This window comes from Siphateles boraxobius, unplaced genomic scaffold (genome assembly GCF_051911475.1).
Source record: "Siphateles boraxobius isolate OS27281-9 unplaced genomic scaffold, OSU_SipBor_1 7, whole genome shotgun sequence".
NCBI classification, from domain to species: Eukaryota; Metazoa; Chordata; class Actinopteri; order Cypriniformes; family Leuciscidae; genus Siphateles; species Siphateles boraxobius.
Window position 1 is genome coordinate 33,634,629 of NW_027509197.1, and position 27,835 is coordinate 33,662,463.

At 37.6% G+C, this 27,835-nt stretch overlaps 1 protein-coding gene across 1 annotated transcript in view; it reads left to right on the forward strand.

The window, feature by feature from the left end:
• Positions 1-759: 759 nt before the first annotated feature.
• ube2e3 (ubiquitin-conjugating enzyme E2E 3 (UBC4/5 homolog, yeast)) overlaps positions 760-27,835 on the forward strand; it is a 44,713-nt gene continuing 17,637 nt past the window's right edge. Inside the window, exons 1-3 of the mRNA XM_077216008.1 lie at positions 760-899; positions 2,509-2,718; positions 3,744-3,794. Of these exons, the coding sequence (XP_077072123.1) occupies positions 2,516-2,718; positions 3,744-3,794 (254 nt within the window). The 5' untranslated portion in view covers positions 760-899; positions 2,509-2,515. The remainder of the gene's footprint in view (positions 900-2,508; positions 2,719-3,743; positions 3,795-27,835) is intronic.

Below are 27,835 nucleotides of genomic sequence, written 5' to 3' on the forward strand. Positions count from 1 at the left end.
GAGTCACACTACACACTAAAGAGCAGAATAGACTACTGAGTCGTGTATTATTATAAAGCACAATGTACTATATTGACTAGAAGTCATGTAGTACTATAGAGCACAATGTTATATAGACTAGAAGTCCCAGCAGTAGACTATTTTTATGGCACTACAGACTATATATATATATATATATATATATATATATATATATATATATATATATATATATATACTATTGTCCAAATGTATTGTAGACTTTAAAAAAATCATGCAGACTATAGTACTAAGCAGAAACTGTAATACAGACTATAGGGAGGTAAAATATACTCAGCATAGAGAAGTACACTCTATAGAGTATGGAGAAGTCGTACAGACTGTAGTGAAGGAGACAATAGAGAAGCCATGCAGTAAGTCATGCAGTGCTGCACAGGGACTCCCACCTGCACTGGAATTCCAGCCAAACTTCTCACCCACGCTCAAAGTTTCCGTGAGCTGATTGCTCTCACCATGGAGCCCTCACAACAACATGTCTAAACTTCCTCCTGATGCCACAACATCCCCTCATTCTCGACGACACGAGACACGACTGTCGCCGGTGATGTCTTCCTGTCTTCTCCACACCACACGCATGGTGTCCCAACTTTAAATCCATCTCAGGTGGAGCATATCGAGAAGTGATGCAGTTTCACGTTGGTTTAACCAAAGGTTGTGTGGGACCATCCAACGCGGTAGACGCTTATGTCCACGCGCTGTACAGCGCCACCCGTCGGTTCCGAGTAAAACTGCAGCGCCTCCTCTCCTTCCTACTCTCCAATGTACACAGCTCGGCCGGAGCCCGTCGTCTTCCCGGCTCCATTTCAACTGGATTTTTAACACTCCTAACCACCCCAGATCAGGACAGGACCGCGTGTAAGGTAAAGGAGAAGCTCTAAGGGTGTCGTAGAGTCCACATTAGGCGGGGTAACATCGTCCTTTCTTAGTGTTTTCAGCTCTGAAGAGAGGGGAGCTCGAAACTGACTTCACGCATCAGTTGGTACACCATGCTGATACTGGAGTGCCTCCTACCATAACAAACCTCTTACAAAGGATTTTAAAAGATCCAATCTGAATCTTTTCGCCCCGGCGTGCGTAAACGACTCGAATTTTCCTCGCAATCTGCTCGCGATATCGCCTTGTTCTCCTAAAGTGAAGGGGGTGGACATGCTGCGAATAGGTGCAATTATTGCTTTCCTTTGCAGCTCTTGAATTCTCCTTCTTCTCAGCGATAGATTCTGCTGGAACAGCCGTGTGTTTTTCTCGTTTAGTATCATAAGCTCAGCCACTTGCACCTATTCAGCAGATGGAAAGCGAATAAACTCAGGGCTGTTTTTGCAGAGGAGGGTTTTGTGAACGTGTGATGGTCGCTCTGCAGCTTGTAACATTAAGCGCAAAACTGATACAATGTATCGCGGATCCATGTGAAACGTCATAATGATTGCAACAATGTTGCCGCTGCGCTATTTACAAATACTATCAGCTCAGTCGCTAATGGATTAAGTTAGTGTGTATGTGGCTTAACGTGTAACAACGTGGACGTTTTGTCCTTCAGAATGAGAACAGTTTGATGTAATTGGATCGGCTATCGGTTTGCTTGTGTTCTCAGAGTCCAAATATTGGAGTCCTTTTGATTGTTGCTCTTATGGCAAGCAATTTTAGCGTTCATTCCTTAAACGAATACCTAAGTATCAATGTAAGTAATTCATTAGATAGTTGTGACTAGTTGCTATAGTGTTTATTCATTACTAGTAACCATTCCAATAGTGACAAGTGACTATTTATTTTTTTGCTAGGTGCATGTTTATGCTATTAAATTCTATGATAATCTGTGATTCAGATATCAGCTATTCACTTCCAGATGGTATGCATTCCAGCTGTTGCTGGTATCTTTTCAAGTTTGACTTGTACCTGGTCATTAGATACCTGTGATTATTATTATTATTTTTGTTTCTTATAACTATTCAAATAGTTGCTAATCTATTTTAGTTTCCCTGAAAGACCTAATTATTAAGAGACTTGCGTGTATTGTAGTTGTTACTTACATCTTACTAGTATTTTTTTAATTGAACTTTAAAGTCATTCTGCCATTCTGACTTGTGCACACTTTAACAAGGAAGTGTTACTTCTATAAATTTGTCATAGATACCAGTGTTTCTAATAAGTAAGTAAAGCTGAAGTGGATAAAAATAGATACAGAAATAAGTGTTCAAAGAGACTTACAACTGATTGTTTGTAGAAATAGTCTTAAATAAGTTTCTGTGATATGTCACTTGAGAGTTTGCTTATTTTCCTGGCAAGCTCATCAAACATGACTTGCTTCTGTTTGTATTTAGAAACTTAGGGGTTAGGGTTCCAGGAAACGTTGAGTTACTGAGCAAATTTGTGATTTTCTTAAACCCCAGAATAACTATTTCATAATAACCCAGAAGGGCTTTTCTGTGATCAGAGTCAGCCCTGGTTCAGAACCTCTTGTTGTTCTTTATAAAGGTGGAAAATGTCCAGTGAAAGACAACGGTCAGATGATGAAAGTCCCAGCACCAGCAGCGGTAGTTCCGATGCGGATCAGAGAGATCCTCCGGTGCCAGAACCAGAGGAGGAACAAGAGGAGCGAAAACAACCCACGCCTCCACAACAGCAGAAGAAATCCACCAAACTGTCCAGCAAAACAACAGCCAAATTATCCTCCAGTGCGAAGAGGTAAAGATGCCATTCACTCTCTAGCTGTTTTGAGGATTAAATGTCATTCAGTAAAGTCAGGCATCCATTCTGTCAACACTCCTTTTTTATCATCACTTTTTGTGAATAAGTGTTTCAGGTTTATTTTTGCAATGTACCAATTAACAGTTTTGGCGTTTGTGAGCTGTACTTGAGAACAAATGCACTAAGCTTAGATAATGACTTAACTGCCTGAGCAAAGAAACCGTATGATGTGTCATCGGCTTATTTTTAATTTCAATGAAGCACACTAAGTAAAAGTTCTCCTAGGACACCGGAAACTTCTACATAAAGTTATTGTGAGGAGCAAGAGGATTGAGTCAAATCGCTCTGCCTCGTGGTTTCTGTTTTAACCAAGATGCTTTTTTTTTGGTGCAAATACAGCGATTCTACCCATAAATTTCATAGCGAGGTGGATTTGGCGCTGAAAAAACGTTAACCAATCAATCCATAATAGTGCTCATTAAAAACACCATAGACTTTCTCAATGTGGGAGAAATGAAAGATCAAACAGTTATTCTTAGAAAATGTCAAAAATCCTGCCCTGGCTCCCTTACACGCTGTTGATAATGCTTTAGTAACAGCACCCGAGCTGTGCATTAAAGCTCTTGTCAAATATGCCGAAGCACACCCCCCTCCCTCCCTCTACCTCATTTGCATATAAGCTTTAAAAGAAAATCTTTTGTGCTTAAAGTGACTTAAACGCGTAGATGAGGGGTGGGGTGTGAACTAAGGGCTGAGGGCTTTGAGCCGAGGTGAAAATCAACGGTGTGCAATGGAGAGAAAGGCAGAAACGAGCACGGCAAAGTTTTCCTGTTATGGGATTCGGGTTATGCCTCCGAGAACAAAGAGGAAGCAGCCATGTTAGCTGTGCTGAAGGGAGAGCCAGCCGTGCAGTAAACACAGCAGAGGTAGAGGGCAGTGTAATTCCCCGGCTGCTTGCAATTCTCACAGCTTTCTCACCATCTCTCCCTTTCTCTTTTCTCTCCCTCGCTTCTTTCTCGCAGAATCCAGAAAGAGCTTGCAGAAATCACTCTGGATCCTCCACCCAACTGCAGGTATGTTATTTAACGCATGCTGTCATTTTATTTCTTTATAAATCGCTTTAGGAAAGAATTGACTTTCAGCACTAACTGTTGGAGTTTTTAGACTGCTTTTTAACTGATGGATTCGCTCAGGACGGTTGTGGCATTTTGGTCCTCGGCTTCAAAGGGTTAGGAAGGATAGAGGTTTTTTTTCTTTCTCCAAGCATTATTGTTACTGATGTTCCTGTGGTCTTGGTGCTGTTGTGTCTGTAATAATATGGCAGATGCTGTTCTGAAGCATATGGCTTTGATTTCACATCCTCATGCTGAACTTACTGCTGAACCCCCATCTGTTTTAATGAGCTGACCTAGAGATGCCAGAACAAGACGAGGGAGCTTTTAACCCCCCCCCCCCCCCCCCCCCCTTCTTTTCTTTGAAGGATGGACATTTTCTGATTGTTTCTTGGTGTTTTAAAGTGCTTTCATTCATTGGGCTTTTATTGGAAGAGTCTCCTCTGGTTAGTTATAATTTTAAAAGTCCATAATGACTATTTGTTTTGGCTTTCTGTAATATTGGCAGAGATGTATGCTTATTGATTTATGCCTCTCAAACAAGATTTTATAGATGTGGTGTATTGTGTCATGTATTGGCTATATCTGTGGTGGTTTGATAGTATGAGATTGCATTTATTGAGATCATATTTTAGTGATAGATTACCAGTATTGGTTGTAAACTGCACATTTGGCAGTTTGCAGTTCAGTTTAGTGATGGCACAGAAATGGCATACTTGACTTTTAAATGCATGTCTACACCTCAGTTGCTTAAATAAAATGTAAACCCTATTGTTCAAAGGTTTGGGAATAGTACAAAAATGATACTTTTATTCAGCAAGATATTGATCAAAATGGACAGAAGTCTTTTGCAATATTAGCCTATAAATGTCTTCATGATTTCATACAAATGCTGTTATTTTACACTTTCTATTCATCAATGAATCCTGAAAAATCAAGAATGTTCGCTGAGCATCAAATCAGCATATTAGAATGATTTATGAAGGATCATGTGACACTGTAGACTGGAGAAATGATGCTGAAAATTCAGCTTTATCATCACAGGGAATACATTTTATTTATATAAATTTAATAAAATGGAGTAAGCCTTGGTGAGCATAATAGACTTCTTTCAAAAACATTAAACATATCTTACCGACCCCAAACTTTTGAACAATATATTGCCCACAGTTTGTGGTATTGAAAAATCCCAATTGCTTGACAAGCTTTATGTTTTATGTTTGTTGTACAGTGAAGCTGTAAAAGTAGAGTTTGGGTGGAATCTGAACCATCCAAAAAATCTTATACCTGCTGTGCAACAAATGCATTTAGCCTTGTTGCTTTTTGTTAATTTAGCAGTCAAGGAGAGTGCTAGAGTGTCTCAGTTACCCAACATCAGATAAAGCTGAGTGCAGGTCCAATGTCCAAAAGCAGGCATTGAATACAGAACATTCATTTGATCCAGCGTCATGTCAAAAACACCTCCAGCGACTGGTCTCAGCTCGCTTGACCGGTCATGCACTACTGATACTGCACACTAGGGTTCAAAAATGTACCATAATGTGAATTTTTTTTTTTTTTTTTAAATTTCAGTACCTGACTCAGATGACAGTGTTTAGGCTGAAGTGTTTATGCATGAGATTCATTACATTTTGACTGTATCATTCCTTAATTGATCTATAAATTAAATCCAGATTTGATGTTTAACAAAGTAGAGTTATTTGTAATTGCAATAAAATAAGCAACCCAGATCAGAATTGTTTCCCCTTTTATGTTTGACTGAAGAAAGAATGTCCTATGGGGTTGAAACTACTTGAGGTATAGTAAAAGAATACATAATTTCCATTTTTGGGTAAACTGTTCCTAAGTGTAAATGTTGAGAAACGAATATGCCATGCTTTTTCTGAGAGGGCACAACACAGCATGCGCTCTACCAGCCATGAGATCAGTTCAGCAGCTTGGAGCCGTGAGCCAGAGATGCTGATAATGGTAATTGACAATGCAGGGATTTGGTGGCTTTTCATGGTCGGATCTGTGCAGCCACACAGTTCAGCACACTGAGATGTTTATCCAGTAACGTTCATCATTAGCTCCCTTACTGGCTCTTTTCTCAAACAGCATTTCCCTTGAGCACAGTTTACCTGGAGGCTGACATATTATACTGATTTTTTGGTAATATGCCACATCACATACTATCTCTGGGAACATATCAAATATCAGTCTAGGCTTTCATATGGCTCTGGGTTTATTTCTTACGGTAGGTCTGGGCTTCATTACTTGAATGGAATGAAAATTCTATCAGTTACTCACCCTCATGCCATTCCAAACCTGTGCTTATGCTGTTATTTGTTCCGGGCAAAACAAAAGTAGACATTTTTTATGCATTTTATTTCAAAGCTCTTTCCATACGTGAAGCTTACCGTGACCGGATGCTGTCAAGTCCCATAATTGATTAAAAACACTAAAAAAAAAACTAAACATTATGAAGTAGTCTATATGACTAATGCACTGTATTTCAACTTCTGAAATTACGTATTTATTGTCGTGGGTGGAAAAAAACGATTCTCGAGTCGATTGCATTTGATTCTATCTTCATATCTTGATTATGAAACTTCAGATTTGCACAGGATATGCGCTGTGCTCTTTGCTTGACAATGTGCAGTTTCACCAGCCGATATTTCATTGTCTTCTCTTCTAAATGCTCTATGAAGGCATAATTTATGCTGTTATGTACTGAAATGCAGTATGTATTCAATACGCGAAACTCACTTATATTGATAGATGTCTGAAGGATGCTCACGGCATGCAGCTGTGCTCGTGTAAGCGAGTAAAGTGCACATGCAATGCTATTTTGAAAGTTCCTATTTTAGTTTAGGAGGTCCCCTACATGCATCCAAGGGTAAAAAAAAAAACCTTTTTAATTTTCTAATAATATACATTGCAGCATTGTCTATTTTCTCACAGTGTCTGAAATGGTTCGATAAAGCATCCGTTCTCTCTAAACCCCTCCTTTCCGAGACCCTACTCTGCTCTGATTGGTTAGGGGATTTGCTTTCACAGTGCAGAAAACAGTGTCTTCTTAACATGTTTATAACAGAAAACAAACTTTTCCAGACCTCGGCTACAACTAGTGTTTGGGGGTGAGTCAAAGTAGAGATTGTTCACAGGCAGCCAATGAAGACCATAGACTGGCATTATGCAAATTTGTTACAAACCAACGGTTTGCGCAGGAAGTAAGACTGGAATTACTGATGACTCGTTTCAGGCAGTTCAGAATCAGTTCTTTCCTTTGGGAGACAATAACTTCCTTTGTCGTGCACGTTGATTTTTGAAATTTTGCAGACCTTTTACATTCACAAACAGTTCTATTACACACTACATGAAAGGTAAAATCCAAAAAAAGCATAATGGGGCACTTTAAAAACACTTGCATCTTAAAATGCTTTTATGATGTGAATTTATTGTAAACAGTCAGTTACAGGACAAAACTTCTGATGTTAAAATAGATATTTGCCTAAGTGTGAATGCAGCCTATTAGACTATCTGTCGTCAGTAATAATCATAACAATTACTTGAGTAATCTTGCACAAATAAATTTGATATTCAGACAGAGTTGGTAAGAAGAAAATAATTGGACCGTGAGGTGCCTAAAGATTTCCACCCCTATTTATTATAGCCAAATGGACGTTCAAAAACCGCTAAACTCATGTGCACACAGTATACAGCCGTCTCGAGAGAATATTTTGGGTGAGATATTCTTTTAATCAGGCAGTGCTCTGTTTTTTCTGTCAGCTCTCCATCAGAGATTGATAGGGTAAACTGCACTTTTGTCACTGGTTTCACGCTGCTGTTGTAATAAGTGTTTAGGCTGGCAGAGTTACGCTAACATGTTTGAAATGATGTGTTCCAGCATGACTAAAGGGTAAAATGTTTATGGTGATTCACTTATCCAACGCTTCAGGTGCTGCCTGACTTTCTGCATTTTCCTTCCAGTTTCTGTCCATCTACTTGCCCTGTCACTGTAATTTACAACTAGATTCTTCCTAAGAAGCAGATTATTAACAGTGATGTGGAGAGCGCTCTGAGTTTTTAAGCAATCTATTAAAATTCATGCCGTGGAGCGGGAGACCGACTGCTTCCCAGCACGAATTTGTATGTCTTCATAAAAATAAACAGTAAAACTCGAATCGCCTCTAAAGATGAATGATGAGTGCTATTGAAGCCTTGTGTCCATGATGAACAGGCAGAAAGAGGAACAAGTGCAAAAAGGATCTTTGCGCCATAGTCCTATTGAAGCTACTTGCGGATGAAAGTGCATTTGTTTATATACTCAATGACCGCTCTGTAAGTTCAGCAGTGGTTTACTGTTTGAATTGTCACATTTATGAGAATATAACATGTATGAGTTGTAAATAATTCCCCTAAGGCTCTTAATAACCAGAGTGTGTATGTTTGAGGAAGTAAGCAGCTTTGATATGAGCTTGCTTGGTGTGTTACAGTACATCTGTTCAGCCGCGTTTATCCCTGAAGTGTGTGTGTGTGTTTGGATTAGGCTATATAGCTATGAAAATATCTTAATATTTTTCAAACATTTAAATATCAATTATATAGCTTATCCTGTAGAAGGTTGATTTAATTTATCTTATTTTATTTTTTGTAGTAAAGAGTAAATTATTAAAAATAATCAAGACAGGTATCTTTAAAGTCTTTAAAAACTTCTGTGAACTTGTATGACGACTCAAGTTGAATCATGGAACCGATTAATTGAAGCAAACATTTCAAACTTCATTGCACTCTGCATTTTTGCTGCTGGGGTTTAAATCAGAGACAACATTAAAATGTTTTAATTCTCTAAAACTTGCTATAGTAAGAAGCAGCTGTGAATCTAGCTTACTGATGTGGTTTTTGTAAGTGGGCAAATATAAAAACACGATAAAATAATCACAATGTTAGTTGATTTATACATTGCCAACAAATTAGTATTGCATGTACAGTAAATATAATGTATCGACCAGCCCTGTTTTTGTGCTGCTTAAAGCATTATAGAATTAAAGCGTGGAATTTTCTGGGATTTTTTCTTTTCTTTGATAGAATTCTCTGAGTAATGATTTGCCATATTGGCCCTCATTATCAAAGCTCAGCTCTCTCAGTTGAGAATTGAGCTTTCATGCTTCTGTTGTGGTGGGTTCTTTATTCCGTCTAGAAGTTGAGTTTACGTGACCTGTGGCTACAGTGACACAGTATTTGACTTGTTGAACATGTCAGCAGCCCTGGATGAAGGTGTTTAACCACAGTGTTGATGCAACAGTTTGAAACGTCCGCTGTAGACAATCCGCTCCACGATTTCTGGGTTTCTTTTTGTTCTTGTTACTTAATAAGGAGTGTGCCATGTTATTGGTTTAATGTTTATCATTTACTATGCTGTTTTAATTTAATCTCAACATTGTTTTACTCAAACGCTCTGCTTCATTGGTGTACAGTCTCACCAGTGTGTGAACCAGGTATTCAGGCAGGAATGTTGGCTAGGGTGCTCCGATTGATCGGCCAGCGATCGCTGTTCTTCGATTAATCGCTTCTAATGACTCGATCAGGGTCTTCTCAATTTGTCGATCTCAGAGACCAATCTGACAGCGCATAAAGACGCGCTTGCTCGCAAACAACGTGAGCGAATTTCATTATTTTATTTATGATTAATCTTTTGGTTTGCATCTATTAGTTAGTTTAGTTAGTTAGTTAGTTATGTCCTCCACCCCTCCCGGGGTATCGGCCGCCAAAAATAGACTTCCAGAGATTTCTGTCCTGGGCCATTCTTTCTAGTTGACTCCAGTTGAAGCCCGTCCTTTTGACGTCTGCGTCGAGTTCACGTCGCCATGTGCTTTTTGGGCGGCCTCGCTTCCGCTTGCCTTGAGGGTTCCACCTGAGAGCCGGCCTGGTGATGTTTGTTGGTGGTTTGCGAATGGTGTGTCCTATCCAACCCCATCTTCTCTTCCTGATTTCTACCTCTATTGGAAGTTGGCATGGCCAACGGATGTGGAGAATCCTTCTGAGACAGGTGTTAATGAAGGTTTGGATTTTACTGTCGGTGGCTTTGGATGTTCTCCAGGTTTCAGCGCCGTACAGCAGTACTGATTTCACGTTATGGTTGAACAGTCTGATCTTGGTAGTCAAGGTCAGCTCTCTGGATGCCCAGATGTTCTTGAGCTGGATGAAGGCGCCTCTTGCCTTGACATCAGCTTCTGTTCCACCATGTTGATCGATGATGCTGCCCAGGTAGGTGAATGACTGCACCTCCTTCAGAGGACTTCCGCTCAGTGTGATTGGGTTGGTGTTACTGGAGTTGGTTTTAAAAATCTTGGTCTTCTCTTTGTGAATTATGAGTCCAACTTGCGCTGATGTGTCTGCCAACACACTGGTCTTCTCTTGTCTTGCATCTGTTGCTGGCTGTGGGAGAGAAGTGCGAGGTCGTCGGCGAAGTCTAGGTCATCAAGTTGATTCAAAATGTCTATTGCATCTATTAAGTTCCATATAAAAATTATTATATGAGATGGAGTACCTTGTATTTGTAAAATATTTAATTCTCTAGATTATTCAAAAATATATAATATTTATTTAATTGTTTTATATATTAACCATTCATTTTAAATATATTTCAAGTTATCTTTATTTGTGCTATTACCGTGATGTAAAAATACTTGTACTGATTTCTGCCATAACTTATAAGGTTTTTTTTTTTTTTTTTTTTTTAAACAAGTGTTCCACTGTGGATTCATTTATTGACCTGGAAGTGTTCGGCTTGTTTTCTTTATTGATTTGTAATTCAGGCCCCTGCTGTAGATTTCAAACACTGTCTTTTTTTGTCCTGCTCTGTAAATATTGGAACAATAATATACAATTTATGGACCGAAAAACTAGACCTTAGATTAAAACAGAAAGCAATTTTATTTTTATATCTTTTCTTACTGCAACACAGAGACACAGTTTAAGGGAATTGAGTCCCACAGTTACTAATGAAGAGACTCATTACAAATGTAAGGTTCAGGAACTTTGCAGCCTGTACGGCATAACATACCATCATCGTGGTGGCTATTGCAGACTGCCGCATTATAACTCCCCTTCATTATGCCTGAATAAAGAAGTGCAAGGACAATGGATGGAAGCAGCGCACGCTGCAAGCCTGCATGCTGAGACGCTCTAAGTAAATATTTAAAGAGGACTCTTGGCAAGATTGTGTAATTGAGATCTGATGCATACTCATGAATCACAGAAAGCAATCACATTGCCAATTATGGCCCAGGTTCTCCCGTAGCCTGTGCTGATGGTGCTCTCAGCGCTATTACACACGGGTCAGACTCTCCGCAGGCAGTTTGTACACTGAAAAATCCTGCAAATGTATTCAATGCTCAGCAACCCTTTGTCTAAATTGAAAGGTAGCCCTTCAGCAACGCCTCGTTTTCTCAGGGGGTCTTCCTTAACCCGCTTTCTTTCTTCTATGTCACTCTCTCTGTATCTCTCTTTTTTTCTCTATCCCTCGGTGAAGCTAACATTTATTACAGGCTTGTGACAGTGACAGCGTTTATCATGCCCTGGCTCTGGTGCAGCTGTCAGATTCACTGTGGGGCTTTTTTTTTTTTATTGGTGTTGTGTCAGAGAATGTCCTGCGGACAGCCTCACAGCCATCACAAGACACCCGTCTTACACACAAAACAGAACAGTAATGCTCAAGGAGGTGGTAGTCAACATGAAAATGTATCCGGTTTCCGGTTTACTTAACGCACGGTTCTGGTCTTATTGTGAATGAATCATGGGCGGAAATTTTTTCAATGATATTTGGTCTCTTTGTAATCTTTAATCAAATTGTGACCAAAATAAGTAAATCAAAATAAATACTCATTTGTGTTTATTTTACATACATTACTTTGGTTAATTTACTATGCTTTCTGCTACCAATAAGAGCGTAGAACATTCTGGTCTGTTTAACTTATTTTACCATATTTAAATCCTATATCTACAGAACTCTCCATATTTTCCCCCAAAATCGTTGCAGAAAAGGTCTGCAGATTTTCTTTAGGCATGCGGATAGTCCAGAGCTCTGACAATATATAGCTTTCTCAACATGTCTTATTCCTTAGTGTGTTATTAAAATAAGTGTCTAGAGTGTTGAAGAATAAATTTTTTTTGTATTGGTTTGTTGCTTTTTGTGCTTGATAACGGGAATGGTAGGGCAGTCATTTCCTTTGACTGGAACTGCAGACATTACTTCTATTGTGTCAACGCTCACAAAGGCAAAATGGTCTGAGCCACGTCTATCAATAGTCAGCGATATCCCTTGCCCCTGTCTCTGAGACTGCCTGAGGAAGCTGGCATGTTTATTTCTGCAGATCGGTGTTAGTGCTTTGACTGCACTTTGTTGAAGCTGTTCTTTTTTTTTTTTTTGGAACATTCTGCCCTCACTGTGATATTCACTTCAGATTCCTTGAATCCTTGGTTTGCGGGTATTGTACTTAATTATTTTGAAGTAAAAGTAGGGACGGAAAATCACGCACCAAGAAATTGCACATCAAGAAACCATGCGCTTGTCATCTAATTTCCTAAAATTGAGGCAGTATCTTGAAAAAGCTTAGATGAGTGTTTGTATTTTAATGTGCACAGAGTTTATATAGTCATGGGAGTTTAAAATATGATTTCCAGACCTAAGTATGTCTTGGAAATTTCTCTATTCTGAATTTTTCCTTTTTAGTCTCTACATTAGCCTTTTTGTTTTTGTATAAAATCTTGATATAGTATTACTATTCAAAAAAGACTGGAAAACAGATATTCATCTGTCAAAGAATGTGGAAACCATTAATAAGAATTCAACTTGTATGCAATCGCAAGTGTGTTATTAACGTGTTAATTTTAAATTTTAAATTGCATCATTTTAAATTCAACCCTGCTAAAGCATCTCACATTTAGATGGCCATTGTGTCACATCTCAAGTTTTTTTTCTTTTTACATTTGCATTTATTAATTTAACAGATACACGTATGCAAATTGACTTACAAATGAGAATCATCACAATCAGTTTTGAACTGCTGTGTGTGATTGCTGTGTCAATAAAAAAAAGTCCCGTCATATAATTCGGCGGCTAAAAGGAATGTCCTCGTGCATTGTAATGGAAAAGAAAACATTTTCTTAAGGCTAAAGAAGCCAAATTTAAACGAGTTTGGAGCCCCATCTTGTCTAGCATCAGTATTAACCCTAGAATGCATTTTCAGATTTCTGTCAGTTGAACCTGAAACCAGGCTAATTGCACAGGGTTTCCGTTTCCTTATCCAATTGCTATTCATTCACACAACCCACTGAATAGCTGATTTTTAAAATATGTAGTCCCTGTCCAGAACTGTCTTATTTTTTCTCTCTGGAAATGCAAATGTTGCACTATTCTAACATTGGATGTCCATAGCATATATGTGTACATGAGCAGTACATGTCTGTTGGATTCTTTTGTCCGCCCTGCCTGTTAATGGTGCATGATCCTCCCCCTCCCCCACGCCGCCGAGGGCCATCGCTCCATCACCCACTGCTGATAAGACAGGAGAGTCATGTCGTGGCTCGGCCGTTTGGCCTGGTCTTTAGATAACCACCCCATTGCACCTCACACTGTGATAACCAGAACCTTTTCTTACACACACACACACACACACACACACACACACACACACACACACACACACACACACACACACACACACACACACACACACACACACACACACACACACACACACACACACACACACTAGGCTTGTTCTCTGGCGCCATTACATCAACTGTGCTGCCCTATACATCTCTTAGTGTGGTTGTGGTCACACATTCTGTGTTTCACAGATTGGTCGGGATGTGTAAAGGCATGTTGTATCATCTGTATGGTTTTGTGGGCCTGTATGAGTGTGTCCCTATGAAATCAGTTGTATTTTTTCCCAAAATCAGTTTTTACATTTGAATTGTTCTTTAATCCAGCTTTGGAGATCATGTTCATGTGGAGTGCCCTCGTATAGTGATATAGCAGATGCTGAAACCGACACGATTGTCATGTGCTTGAGTATGTGTGGGAGACGAAAACCGTGGCACTAATTCACACTTGCAGACTATTTTTAATAGCAGTCTTAAATTTAGCTATTTAAATAGCAGTCTTTTTGCACTTTAATAATATTCATATACACTAGTCTGTACCATGATTTGATTAAAGGGATAGTTTGCCAAATATAAAAATTCTGTCAATTACTCACCCATAAACAATGATCAACAAACATAAACGGAAGCTCAACCTTCCTTGTTTGATACGCAACAGCAAACTTCATTGGTTCTTGTGTTTCTCCAGCATTTTTGAGCTTCCACGAGATAATGAACCTCATTGGTTGTTGACCGTCAAACAGAGTACTGATCGGGTCTTGTGTGGTAAACCCGCACCCGCAGTACTTAACAGAATACTCGTCCTGTTCTCGGAGAGCAGCACTGATTTAATTCTGTACCCAACCCGACCCGTTTGACATAAAAACCGTGACCTGTCCTGATCTGCTCTTGCATTAAATCATCTACATCAGGTAGAACAAATAATTTATTTTCTCATGTAACACAAGCAATCTAACCAACATTATTCTTTTTGAGTTGATGCATTTAAAAAAAATAGACACGCAGCCCAACATGGTAATCTCAAAAATATGAGAATATGCATCTGTCGTGCAAACAATACAAAACTTTCGCCAACATCATGTGAATAATCATGATTATGCATATTTGTTGTTAAATCATACCATAGGCTATACAGACGCTTGGCTAAACGTACTTTCAATTTATGGAGACATCCAAGTATGAGCCTTTACTGTCATAATATCAGGGATATTTCAGCAAATTTACTCTGCATTCACTCTGTCTCTCCTGAAACTCTGCAGTGTATTGTACATGGCCGTTGGTCCTCTTAGCAGCATGAAAAATAAAACTTTTATTCCCCTTTTATTAATTTGCGAATAGGTTGTTTGACTGAAGCTGTCAATCACTTCAGTTGCAGCGCACAAACGCTGCTGTGCTCAATGCTGCAAATCGTGTTGTAATTGGAAACCTTTGAACCTTCTTTAGACTACAGAATGTGAACACAAATAAACACTGGACCATTTGAAAGCAGCTGTCTATCAGTGGGTACAGAATTGAGTCGAAATAGTCTTTGCTATTGGACCAGCAGTCCGCCCGTGCCTATTGATTCCTGACCCACACAACAAATGACCAAATATTATTCCATCCCGTCGGGTACCTGTGCAGAACTCTGGCATCAAGCAAGCATGCTTGAGCTTCCTATTACCAAATTTGAATTCTCCATGTATGTTTGCTGATCAATGTTTACATGTGAATTAAAGCCTAAATTAAGGCTAATATTGTCTCTTCAAAAGATTCATATATATTATTTTTACAATCTCTTTATGAAGGTTTTAAAGCATGAGAGTCTTGGGTGACTAGACTGACTAGAGGGACAGAAGTCTCTGTTTTCATTTCAAAATATCTTCATTTGTGTTCCAAAGATGAACAAAAAAGTCTGGAATGACATAAAGGTGAGTAATTGATGTCAAAGGGTTCATTTTTGGGTGAACTAACCCTTTAAGTGTACAGTCCAATCTCTGATTTATTCATCCAAAATTTGTCAAATTCTGTGACATTGTACAGTTATACAGTAAATTCCATTTGTATGCCTGGATTCCGCGATTCCGATCATAGATCTCTATTCAAGGGCTGAAAATCATTAAAAGGCTTCTAAAGAAAGAATCATTCCAGTTGTGGCTCGTTAAAGTCGTTTATTATTTATTTATAACACCACCGATACTTGAACACATTGTTTAATATGGGGTGTCAGCCCCTCTGTGTTGTTTGCTCTCAAAACAACCCCCCCATTTGCTGTGTCTCCTATGGAGACGTAACCTTGTTAGGCCATTACTGCTGCACTATAGCCCCCATGACGCTTGGGCTCTCTGGGGCCGCATATTATGATTCCTGCCGCTCGCTGCTGGGTTATTTGCATTGTGGTGACATGAAATTAGCTCCTATTCAACTGATTTCACAATTATCTTGAGTGTAGGCTTAAATGCTCAATAAAGCTCAGTGATTTCTTCATTCTTCAGAGCTGTACTGTTCATTTTCCTTTGGCTTGTGTTTTAATGAAAGCTGATGAATAATGAGCGGATTTGGGAAGAACTACTAGTGTAGTAATGTGTAGCTTTGCCTTAAAGAGCTACTTTTCAAAAGTCATCTTCTAAATACAAATCATTAGACCCTTGAGTTTCTCCACAGTTTGGGCCCAGAGTCTAATAGTGTCCTCTCTTGCACCATGAATGCAGTGGACAATTAGAGATGCACCACATCTATAAATGTGAGAACCCAATACTGCTTATTAAGAGAATGAGGTTTTCATCTCGTTGCTACTATTTTCTTGGAAGCTGTCAAACCAGCTAAAAACACTAGTTTCTGAATTTTGTTCAGTTGGATATCAGAAAGATCATCTAAAATAAAAACAGATGGGAACAAAGGGACTGAAACATTTAATATAGTGGACAAATTTTCTTTAACCATATTCCAAAAGTTAGCAACCCCAGGGTATTCCCAAATCATGTGATTTAAAAAGTACCAATTTTCCCCTGTATGGCACAGCGTGTAATTAGGAGCAGGTTTAAGCTTCATACTGTAGAGTTTACGTGGAGTCATATAAGTCCTATGAATAAAATTTATATGGATTTGTTGATGATCCGGGTTCCTTGAAGCATGCATTACCATAACCCAGTGGTTCTCAAACTTTTTCGGTCATTCCCCACTTTGGACGAGGGGGAATTTTCAAGCCCCACCTGCCCCCATCGCCCCAACGCTAATGAAATACGCAACAAGCTTTAAATGTTCCAATTTATTGAAGTAACAAGTAGTATCAGTATAGTAACAAGCTGTATCTAAATACAAACTTAACTATCTACATCAAATAACAGCATTATCAAAAATAAAGAAAATAAAAGTGCAGCTGTGTCATAACTTGCATGAAATTCAAAAATAGAGAAAATAAAAGTGCAGTTGTGTCAATTTGTATCAAGTTCAAAAATAGAAAAGAAATAAAAATGCCACTAGTCATAGCATCAGCACCCCCTGGTTGGGGGCTGTGGACTAACATAATATTGTACTTACAAATGTGAAATAAAACATAAAATTATATATTACACATATTAAAATAGACATAACATACTGTGTTTGATATGTAATTAAAATGTTGGGCAGTGTATAAGATATAAACTAATGATTAATTATTTTAATAATATTCCTTTGTTCCGATCAGAGCATGTGAGCGAAGAGAGAGCGCATTTCTGAATATTCCTCCGCTTGCTCATTCCACTCAGTGTCGCGCGCTCAACACAGAATGGCCTGCTGGTTCGAGAATATGTGGAATAAGGGCTGTCACAGACTAAAAGTTTTTTCTAGTCGACTATTAGTTGTTCATTTAAGCCATTAGATGACAAATCACCCCTTTATATTGATTTAATTACTTAAACAGCCTACACAGGATAATGAGCGTCATATTGCCGCACTCGAGCGCACGAGCGCACGCATAAAGTTTGCCACAAAGAACCGGCAAAAGTAATGATTATGAATGTGTCAAAAATAGCAAGGAGACATTTAATTGTTTATTAATAAACTGGTGTTTTCTGTGTCGCTACAAAGATGAAGTTGAAGATGCGGACTCGCCATCAACAAATAAAGATATAAAGAAAATAAATTTCTTCCCGTTTGGCGCGCCCCACCTGTCACATCTCTATTCCCCACCAGTGGGGCGCGCCCCACACTTTGAGAACCGCTGCCATAACCCAAACACTGTCCCAATCAAAACTGGGGGAAAGGTCTGGAATATCTGCCTGCCGGGAACAGTCTATTGTCAAAGGAGGATACTTTTTTTTTTTTTTTTTTTTTTTTAAACTAATCCTCTTGTTCCTCCTGTCTCATGTAATACTTTGAGTTAAGGGTGGTCTTTAAGAGGAGCAATCCAAGGAACCCCAATAGGCCTTCATGGCTGCCCTCAACTGTAAGTAAAAAAGAAAGGTGGAGCTTTGCAGGTTAAATTGAATGGAAAGTTCTTCAAAGGAATGAAGGCCCTTATCATTCATTAAATCACCCAAGGAGTGAATCCCTTTGTCATACCACTGTCGACACTGGCCAATCTTTATTGGGCGCTTACCAATTAGCAAACCATCATTATTAAAGGGATTCCAATTAGAACGGATATCACAAACTTTTTCTGCTGCTCTCCAGACCGACAGAACGTGTGACACTAAAGGACCGAAACGGAGTGTACACTTTTTTTAGAGGGATATTGGCAAATTAAACTTCATCTAACTTCAGAGGAATGCCAAGAAACATCAATGTTATCATAATACCAGCTAAGCAGGGGACATAGTGTAAAAACCCAGTGATCTAGCTTAAAATTGGGAAGTGAAAATCCACCAGCGAATCTATCTCGTTACATCGTAGAAAGTTTAAGACGTGGACGTTTGCCATTCCAATGTGCCAATGTGGTAATTATGCTGTGTAGCCTATCCCAAAAACGATGAAGGGGAAGGCAAGGGCAGCATAGAACTCACAAAGTTAATTTGAGGGAGTACATTCATTTTGATAATCGAGAGAATTTGGAAGTGATGACCAATTATCCAAGTTACATGAAATTTTAGACAGGATGCCCTCATAGTTGTCTCATACTGCAATAAAGCACCAATCATAATGCCCAAATACTTATATTGTTTAACCACAGGTATACCCAAGAGTAGTGCTGTGTTTCTCATTGCATCATTCAGTGAAAGAAGTGCCAACTTTGTCCAGTTTATTCTATATTCAGAATTCTCGCCAAAGCTGCCAAAGATAGTTAGAGTGTTAGGTATGGAGTAGGAACTGCAATAGATTGCCTAAATAAAGAAGGACATCGTCTGAATACAATGAAATATGATGGCTGGTCCCACATATTGTGTTTAGGGTGATGCCTTTATCTATGCGTATTGTCTGTGCCATTGGCTCAAGCGAGAGTGCAAAAAGAAAAGGGCTTAGGGGGCATCCCTTTCGAGAACCTCTGGCTATGTCAAACAATGAAGAACAAATCCTACCTTCCAGAACCATGGCTGTGGGGTTCGCAATCTGATTTATTTTATTGAATCCGTTCGTCCCTATTGGTCATTTTTATAACACAATGCTACTATTCGGCTTCAATTTTGTTAGATACTTTTTTATTTTTTTGTAGAGTAACTACTTTTTCTAAAAGGTGAACTTGACTGTAGGTACTTTAAATGTGTGTAACTTTAATGACAGTTCAGAGTAGCAATAAATGGATATGAGTTATTGTAGTGTAAATTCACTTTGCCAGAAATCAACTTTCGCCCTTTTTCATTAATTGGGCACCTTTCATTTTCCTGTGATTTTCAGGTTTTACCTGTTGCTCTAATGGAGAAACAAAATATGACAGTTTTATTGTGTTTCTAATGCCGTCTTGTGACATTAAGCGGTCTCTGATTTAGTAAGAACTATTTCAGACAGCTGCAGTAAGTCTGCCAACATGTCCTTATGTAAAGGGAGAAAGTATTTAGCCAAATTGTTATCAGATATCTTGATATGGAGTCACAACAACTCAATGCTTTATTTCTTTTTTTATTTTTATCTCACAGATTGTGAAATTTGTTTTTCATAGAAGGAAAATTATAAAGGTTTGGAACAACATGAGGGTTAGTAAATGTTGACCGTTTCCATTCTTTGGGGGTGAACTATTCTGTTTAAGGATGATTTCAATGCTCTTGTCCAAGAAGCTTTTGATTTAAATGCAAGTATAATGGTGTAGTTGTGTAGGAACATTCCATTGGATTCGAGTATCATGTCAGGACTGTTATGATAGCTTTATCAAAACAAATCCTCCTGTCATATAAGCAAATGTTTTGCTCACCTGACTGAGTGTCACACATGCTCACCCTCCATTTACACTGAGCATGCTTGTGTGTATGTAGGACAAAGGAGAGCCTCGCTGCTCTGCACGGCCGGGACAAAAGGCAGGCAGGCCCTTAGGCCGAGCGCAGTCTCTTTCCAACACACACACACAAAGGGAGGATCGCCTTCAAAGCATGTCTTCTCAAATCGATTAGGCATTATCACAGTTCTCCCCCTTTGAACTCCACAAAGGACCTTTTCTTCAGCTCAAAGTGGCTTGTCAAGGAGATGTCCTTCAAAACGCCACTGGTTTTCAGACAGGTTTCTATACTTCATTCAATAGCACGTTCAACCTACTTGTGTGTGACCAGATCAAGGCTGTTTTTGTTTATTGTTTTTTAAGTTCATGTTATTTTAAAGAATTTGTTTTGTGTTGATTTGTACAGAGTAGATTTCGTAAGAAATAATTCACCCAAAAATTAAAACTCCCCTAGTCATATTTTTCAGGACATCATAAAATGGATTATCAAACTGCACTTTTATATGTACTTTTGGATTATTTAGTAATATTTTTAATTCTTCTGAACACATCTTTTTAGTAAGTTGCAAGAATTAGATGCTTTGTTTCCAGTCAAGACTTAGAAAAACTTGTGCATGCTTTCATCACCAGTAGGGTGGATTATTGTAATGGACTTCTCACTGGCCTTCCCAAAAAGACCATAAGACAGTTGCAGCTCATACAGAACGCTGCTGCTAGGATTCTGAGCAGAACCAGAAAATATGAACACATCACACCAGTCCTCAGGTCTTTACACTGGCTGCCAGTTACATTTAGGATTGATTTTAAAGTATTATTACTGGTATATAAATCATTCAATGGCCTAGGACCTCAATACATTGCAGATATGCTCACTGAATATAAACCCAACAGATCACTCAGATCATTAGGATCACATCGGCTAGAAATACCAAGGGTTCACTCTAAGCATGGCGAGTCTGCTTTTAGCTACTATGCCAGCCGCAGCTGGAACCAGCTTCCAGAAGAGATCAGATGTGCTCCTACAGTAGTCACATTCAAATCCAGACTCAAAACACATCTGTTTAGCTGTGCATTTACTGAATGAGCACTGTGCCACTGTTCGTCCGACTGTTTGCACTGTATTTTATTTTATGTTTTAATTATTCTGATTTCTGTATTTTATCTTTTATTCTAAACTGTTTTAATTATTCTGATTTCTTTTGATTATTTTAATTTCTTCTATGTAAAGCACTTTGAATTACCATTGTGTATGAAATGTGCTATATAAATAAACTTGCCTTGCCTTGCCTTGCCTAAGTGTTTATTTTTATTTTTTATTTTAATCGTGTCAATTGTACAACCCCAGTTTGGGAAACCCTGGTCTATTGCCGCTTTTAATGGCCATCAGATATCTCACAACCCACTATTAAAGGGGTAATTCACCCAAAAATTATGGAATAATATTTTTTACAAAGTGGTAAATTATGTTGTTGTTTTTTTTGTGCAAACAAAGCACTCGTGTTGCTTCATAAAATTGAGGTTAAACCACTTGGGTCACATGAATTACTTTTATGATGCTTTTACTACTTTACTGGGGCTTGGAAGTGGTAGTTGCGTAGACTGTCAATGGAGGCATAGAAAGCTCTCAGATTTTACATTTGTTTTCCGAAGATGAACGAAAGTCTTACGGGTTTGGAATGACATCAGGGTTAATGACAGAATTTTCAGTTTTGGGTGAACTAACCCTTTAAAAATCCTGACAGATCCCATGGCAACAGGTCTCAGCTGAGGGAGCACAAAGATACCGGTAATTCTCTGTCTTTCTCTCTTCTCTACTCTTCTTTCTTGGATGGAAGTGTGGTTGATTTTAGTCTGCTTGTTTAGTGCTCTGGTGATTTCATGATTGTGAGATCTTAGGCTGATGGTGGGCTTGACATGTTTAGCGGGGTGAAGCTGCCTTAAAACGCACCGCTGGAGCAGGACGTGCCCAGGAAAACACGCATACAGTAGGTCCTGCCATGCCATAGCCCGCTAAGGTGTCATGCCGCAGATGGGATTAGGTTTTCACTCATGAAGCATGGGGATGTTTTGTATTTTACAAGTGAGGGCTGAGTGGGATATGCAACCACTAGAGATTTTTGCAATACCGTTTATATATTTGTAGCTATACAAGTGTGGGGATAAGAGTTGTAAAACAGTTTTTGAAAGAAGTCTGTTATGCTCACCAAGGCTGCATTTATTTGATCAAAAATGCAGTACAAAGACTTATTTATATTGTGAAATATTAATAATATTTTCTATTTGAATATATTTAAACATTTAACTAATTCTGAGTTAATCAGAATTAAGCTGCTTAAGAATTAAGCTGAATTTTCAGCATCATTACGCCAGTGTCACATGATCCTTCAGAAATCATTCTAATATGCTGATTTTAAGTTGTGCTACTTAATATTTTTGTGAAAACGGATACTTTTTCCCTCAAGGAAAGTTAAAATGAACACCATTCATTTGAAATAGTTTTTTTAACAATGTAAGTCTTTTGATGTCACTTTTGATAAATGTAATGCTTTCTGAATAAAAGTGTATATATATATATTTTTTAAATCGGTAACTCTTTAGTTTAGGATACAATTCTCATACTATTCTCATATTAACTAATTGCTTAGCATGCATATTACTAGGATATTGGCTGTAATTGTACATACACATTCCTCAATTGACTAGACTATTTAATAATAGTCATTAGCACATGGTTATTTGATTTATAAACACGTTTTCATTTGAATTTTGAGGAAAGTTAATAATATTGTGATAAATCATTACTGTGATTTCTAATATGACTCGTACTGTGATATAATACTGTGGTCATACCGCCCACCCTATTATGAGATTATGCTAACAGATGACTTTACAATAAGCACTAATACGTGTAGGCCATTTGCAGCAGTGACTCTCTCACAGTTATGTGGCGCGTACTCTGAACATGGACTCTATTTGGTTAGTGCTTAAAAGCTGCTGTGAATATTGCAAGGAGTAGAGAAAATCACGTCCTGTAGCAAGTGCATCTTAATAGAGGTGACACTCACACCTCTCACTCAGGGGTCTCGGGTGTTTTACAGATGCTATCCAGAATCAGACTGGCACGCTGCAGGATTCATAATAATGTTTGTTTTTCTTCAATACAGCACAGAACTACAGTAATTGTGATTTGGAGTAATTGTAGCTCATTGTAGCCTAACACTGGAAATCTCTTCATTCATATACAGTAAGTGTTTGAGTAATGCCAGCATGAAATGAAAATCCTCCTATTTGGACTTTGCATCCAAACTGATCTGTATTATTTCCTTTGACTTTTGCTCGTTGACATCGGGACTGTCAGGGACATATATTCAGTACTTATATTCAACATTGTTTTGCTTCAAGTATAAAGTTACATTTGGCATGAAATAGCAATTGCGATCTGTGTAAAACGACTTCTTGAACAAGAATAATGTAGGCCAAGTCATTGGGAGTTGGAGGAGAAGAGATTGTTTTTGATTCAAAATTACGAGGGCACAAAAATATAAAAATATTTGCTCAGAAAAAACTATTTATAATAAACACTGCAATAATCTATATAGAAAAAAAAGAATTGTCCATTTGACTTCATGGTGACTTGGCTATGGACTAGTTTCTTGCTTGTGTCTGCATGGCATTTACCAAGTTTCAAAACCTTTAGTAAAAAAAACAACTGTAAAATGTTGTTTTTTTACTATTTAGTTGCGCGATTAATAATTAAAAGATTGTAATCTCGGTTTTAACACACACGCGATCTCATTCCTGAATGACAACGATTATATTAAACCTTTGATAAAATCACACCGAAACATTAAAATCCGAGTCATTGAATCATTCATTCAAACAGTTTTTTTTAAATAATTCAGATTAATTAAACATTTTAAGTAGACTACAGCAATTGACATTTTGTCAGAACCTTTAGTAAATTACATTATTTTATTAAATTGTCTGTTCAGAATTGTGATCTTTTTTAAACAAACATTGTGCAAAATTATACTATTTATTGGTTTATTGATGCATATAAATAAAAATGATTCTGTATTATCCCTTTTAGTTTTAGTTAATTTAGTTAATATTGTTGTGGAGTTTTACTTCCTGCATTAACAAATTTTGATTGCTGTGAAATGGCTTAAAAACAACTATTCGTGCAAATACAACATAAATATAAATGTGATCTTTTTGTTGAGTGTGTTATCATGCTCTCATTCTCTGTTGTCTCTGAATCACTGCCTACAGTCCTGTCATCATGCGCTCCCAGACCTCACAATCAGCACAGCAAACTCACGCTCAGTGTAATGAATCACTGTCAGCGTTCAGCCCAGACAGAGCAACTTCATCAAATCACACACTAGTTCTTAACCGGCACGGCTGGGTGAACTTCACCCTTAATAGGGAAAAGAAATTAACTAGGACTTGCTGCAAAACCTTAAGTAGCAAAGATGTATTTTGACACATTTTATTCTGTTTAAGCCTATATGGCTATGGGTTTGATTACCAGATGCCATAGTGATGAAGGTGTCAGACATCTGTATTTGCTGTCAGATATCTGTATTAACTCTCCCTAATGTGAGTTTTGTTGAATATAATGTGTAAATGTATATTTTGGAAGTAAAAAAAAGTGTTCGTTTCACAAAAATACGTTCCACATAATACGCTTTCGGACACTAATTCAAAGCATATGTATAAAATCCAGCATCTTATTTCTGTTGTTTCAACTCACTTTGTAAAATGGGCATAAGCATTTCTCAAATCATCTTTGCCAGCTCCTTTCTCTGGACATCAAGAAGAGTGGGCATTATTCCACTTCCTGTTCCTCAATGTGGCAGAGGGCAGCCCGGCCGCTCGCGCTGCTTATCTGAGAGCTGTCAGCCTTCATCAATCTCCTCTACATCATCATCATCACAGGCAGATGCGGCGGGTGAATGCTTTGCCTACTGATGTCTCAGCACAGGTTTATTTATACACACTGGCCATATTGACTCAGGGCTTATTTTTGCCTTAGTGGCTTTTCATGCTGAGCAGAGAGAGGCAGCGTTCGTCCAGGGGTCCTGTATCAATGCACTTCAGACCACTGAAATCAATAGCCCATCTCCACCAATAGCAAGGATTCCAGGGCACACAACATTGGTATTGGTATCAACCAAACAACCTCTTTATTGGAGATCTGAATGTTCCTGATAATTATGTATTTGTTTTATATATAATATTATCAGCACCAATCATATTTACATATTTATTTTTATATTCATACATTTATTTATTTTATGTCAATATGTATTTTTCAGATGAACCTACTGATATATAATTAAAAAAAATATTTATATATATATACACACACACACACACACAAATAAATTGTATTTACATATATAATTAGGTTTGTCTAATAAATTATTTAAAAGATAAAATTGTATTTACATTTTATATATGCATATATACATATACTTAATGTATATACAATTTTATCTTTTGAATAATTTACTAATATATAATATATTTTATTTTTTATACATAAGTAGGTTCATCTAATTAATTAACACACACACATATATATATATATATATATATATATATATATATAAACGTTATATATATAATAAATATACATGGTAAGAATATAAAGTTATTCCTCCACCTGCGCACTTGGATTGTTCTTGCTATAAAGTGGACAGATTATAAAAGGTATCAGTCGGTAATATTTTCTCCATTCATGTTCATATGTTCTTTTCCCTACATTAATTTTCTCTGAGCAGTCTTTCATTTGCTCATTGATGTAAAACAATGCGTCTACCGATAAATAATGTACGGCGATAAAAAGGGAATATAAACTCGGTCATGGTCTGAATGAAAAATTACAACCGCATCTGAAAAGCATTGCTACTTCCATTCACAGCTGATTAGATTACAGCACAACCATCAATGTGCATTCCGTCTTAGTGAAACGCTGAGGGTATCTCATTAATTCCTACTGAACAGTTTAGCAAGTACAGTGCTGCATTTCAATAACCTGCTCTAAATCAATGTCTGCAGGAATAGTGTTGATGCTTTCTGCTTGATAAATGGACCAGATTGATCTAACGTGTGTGTGTGTACAGGGTGTGAGAGTGATTCCGCATATATTTGATGTCACAGGATGTTTGTGATGGGTTTTTTGCGATTGTGTCATGCTTCTTCTGGAAAGCATCAGTCAGATAAGCTCCATCTTTTATCTTTGAGTTGCTTTTGTCGAAAATGTCATTCTGCTATAGCAGAATAATAGTATTACTTTAAGGTGCTTTTCCAGTGGATTGAAGTCTCTGGTGTTACATTTTTAATGCTGTATTTGCTTCATGCAGTATTGAAATGAGGCAAATTTAAATGTTACCCACACTAGGAGAAAAATGTTTCAATCATCTGTCCAAATCTAAAAAAGAAAAGGCAAAATAATCAGCTTTATTCTTCTGAAATAACCAACATTTGAACCGTTATTAACTGAAAATCGTGCCCTCTGAAATCTCAATTTCATTTGCGCATATTCAAACTTGCAGCCCAAGAACTAATGATTTATGGTATCACTGATATCCTGATGCATCGCATATATTCAAACTTGCCAGGGGAAGATGCTAATAAGATTGAAAATGGAAAACAAGGCTTAAATTTCAAATAAAGAATTAAATTATAGTCTGTTCTTCACATTCTCTCTTTATATATCTTAAGAGGAAAGGAAAAGCTTTAAGAATCATCCCACTCAGTTCCTCAGCAGTGAATTAGCATATGAACAAGCACTTATCCTCCAAAGAGGTTTGTGTTTATAAAACCATGAATATGAACTGGTTGTGCAATGACACTAAGATTCTTAGGAAGACGTTGGTGAAAACGTTATTAATGTCTGTGCACTTCCTAAATCCTAATGTATTTTCTTGAGTTTGTATGTATATATTTTGCAATGAAGATCTGTGCCAAATGCTGCTCCTCAGTCCGTTGTGTGTCAGCTGTCCTTGCTTTGGTAACGTAATGCCCCATAGATCATCAGGTAGCAAAAGAGGTCATGCGACCACAAAGAGGACGCTTGTTAGAAGCCGTTTGAATCATACTATGACAATTGGTAAACACTGTGGTTTCGTAAACTTCATGAGCCAAGACCGCAAGTAGCCTTCATGTCAAGTACATTATTTGGGACATGGCCTCATTGTTATTGTTTGTCACTAAATATTTTTATTTCATGAAATAAAAATGGCTATTTTCTGACTTTTACTCCATGTACATTACACTCTAAGAAAAAATGGTACGAAAGCTGTCATTGGAACAGTACCCTTTAAAAAGGTTCTAATATGTGTCATGTATCTAAATGTGTACCTTTTGGAAGGGTACCGTCCCAGTGACAGCTTTTTAAGAGGGTAGCTTTGAGGCAATCGACACTGCCATTCAAAAGATTGGGCTCGGTACGATTTTTTAAATGCTTTTGAAAGAAGTCTGTCATGCTCACCAAAGCTGCATTTATTTCAGTAAAACTGCAAAATTGTGAAGTATTATTACAAGTGAAAATAATGTTTTTAAAATGTATATATTAAAAAGTAATCCATCCCTATGATGCAAAGTTGAATTTTCAGCATCATTACTCCAGTTTTCAGTGTCACATGATCCTTCAGAAATCTTTCTAATATTCTGATTTGGTGCTCCAGACACATTTCTTATTATTAATGTTGTAAAAATGATCAATGTTGTGCTGCCTCATATATTTGTGGAAACGGTGATGCTTTTTTTTAGGATTCTTTGATGAATATAAAGTTCAAAAGAACAGAATTTATTTAAAAACTTCTGTAACATTATTAATGTCTTAACTGTCACTTTTGAGCAATTTAATGCATCCTTGCTGAATATTTTTTATTTATTTTTTTAAATAAAAACCTTATGGACTCCAAACCTTTAAGTGGTAGTGTATATGCAAGTGTACTTGTAACATTGCTAAATTAACATTTAGCTTATACAAAATTTCTCTCCTGAAACCAAA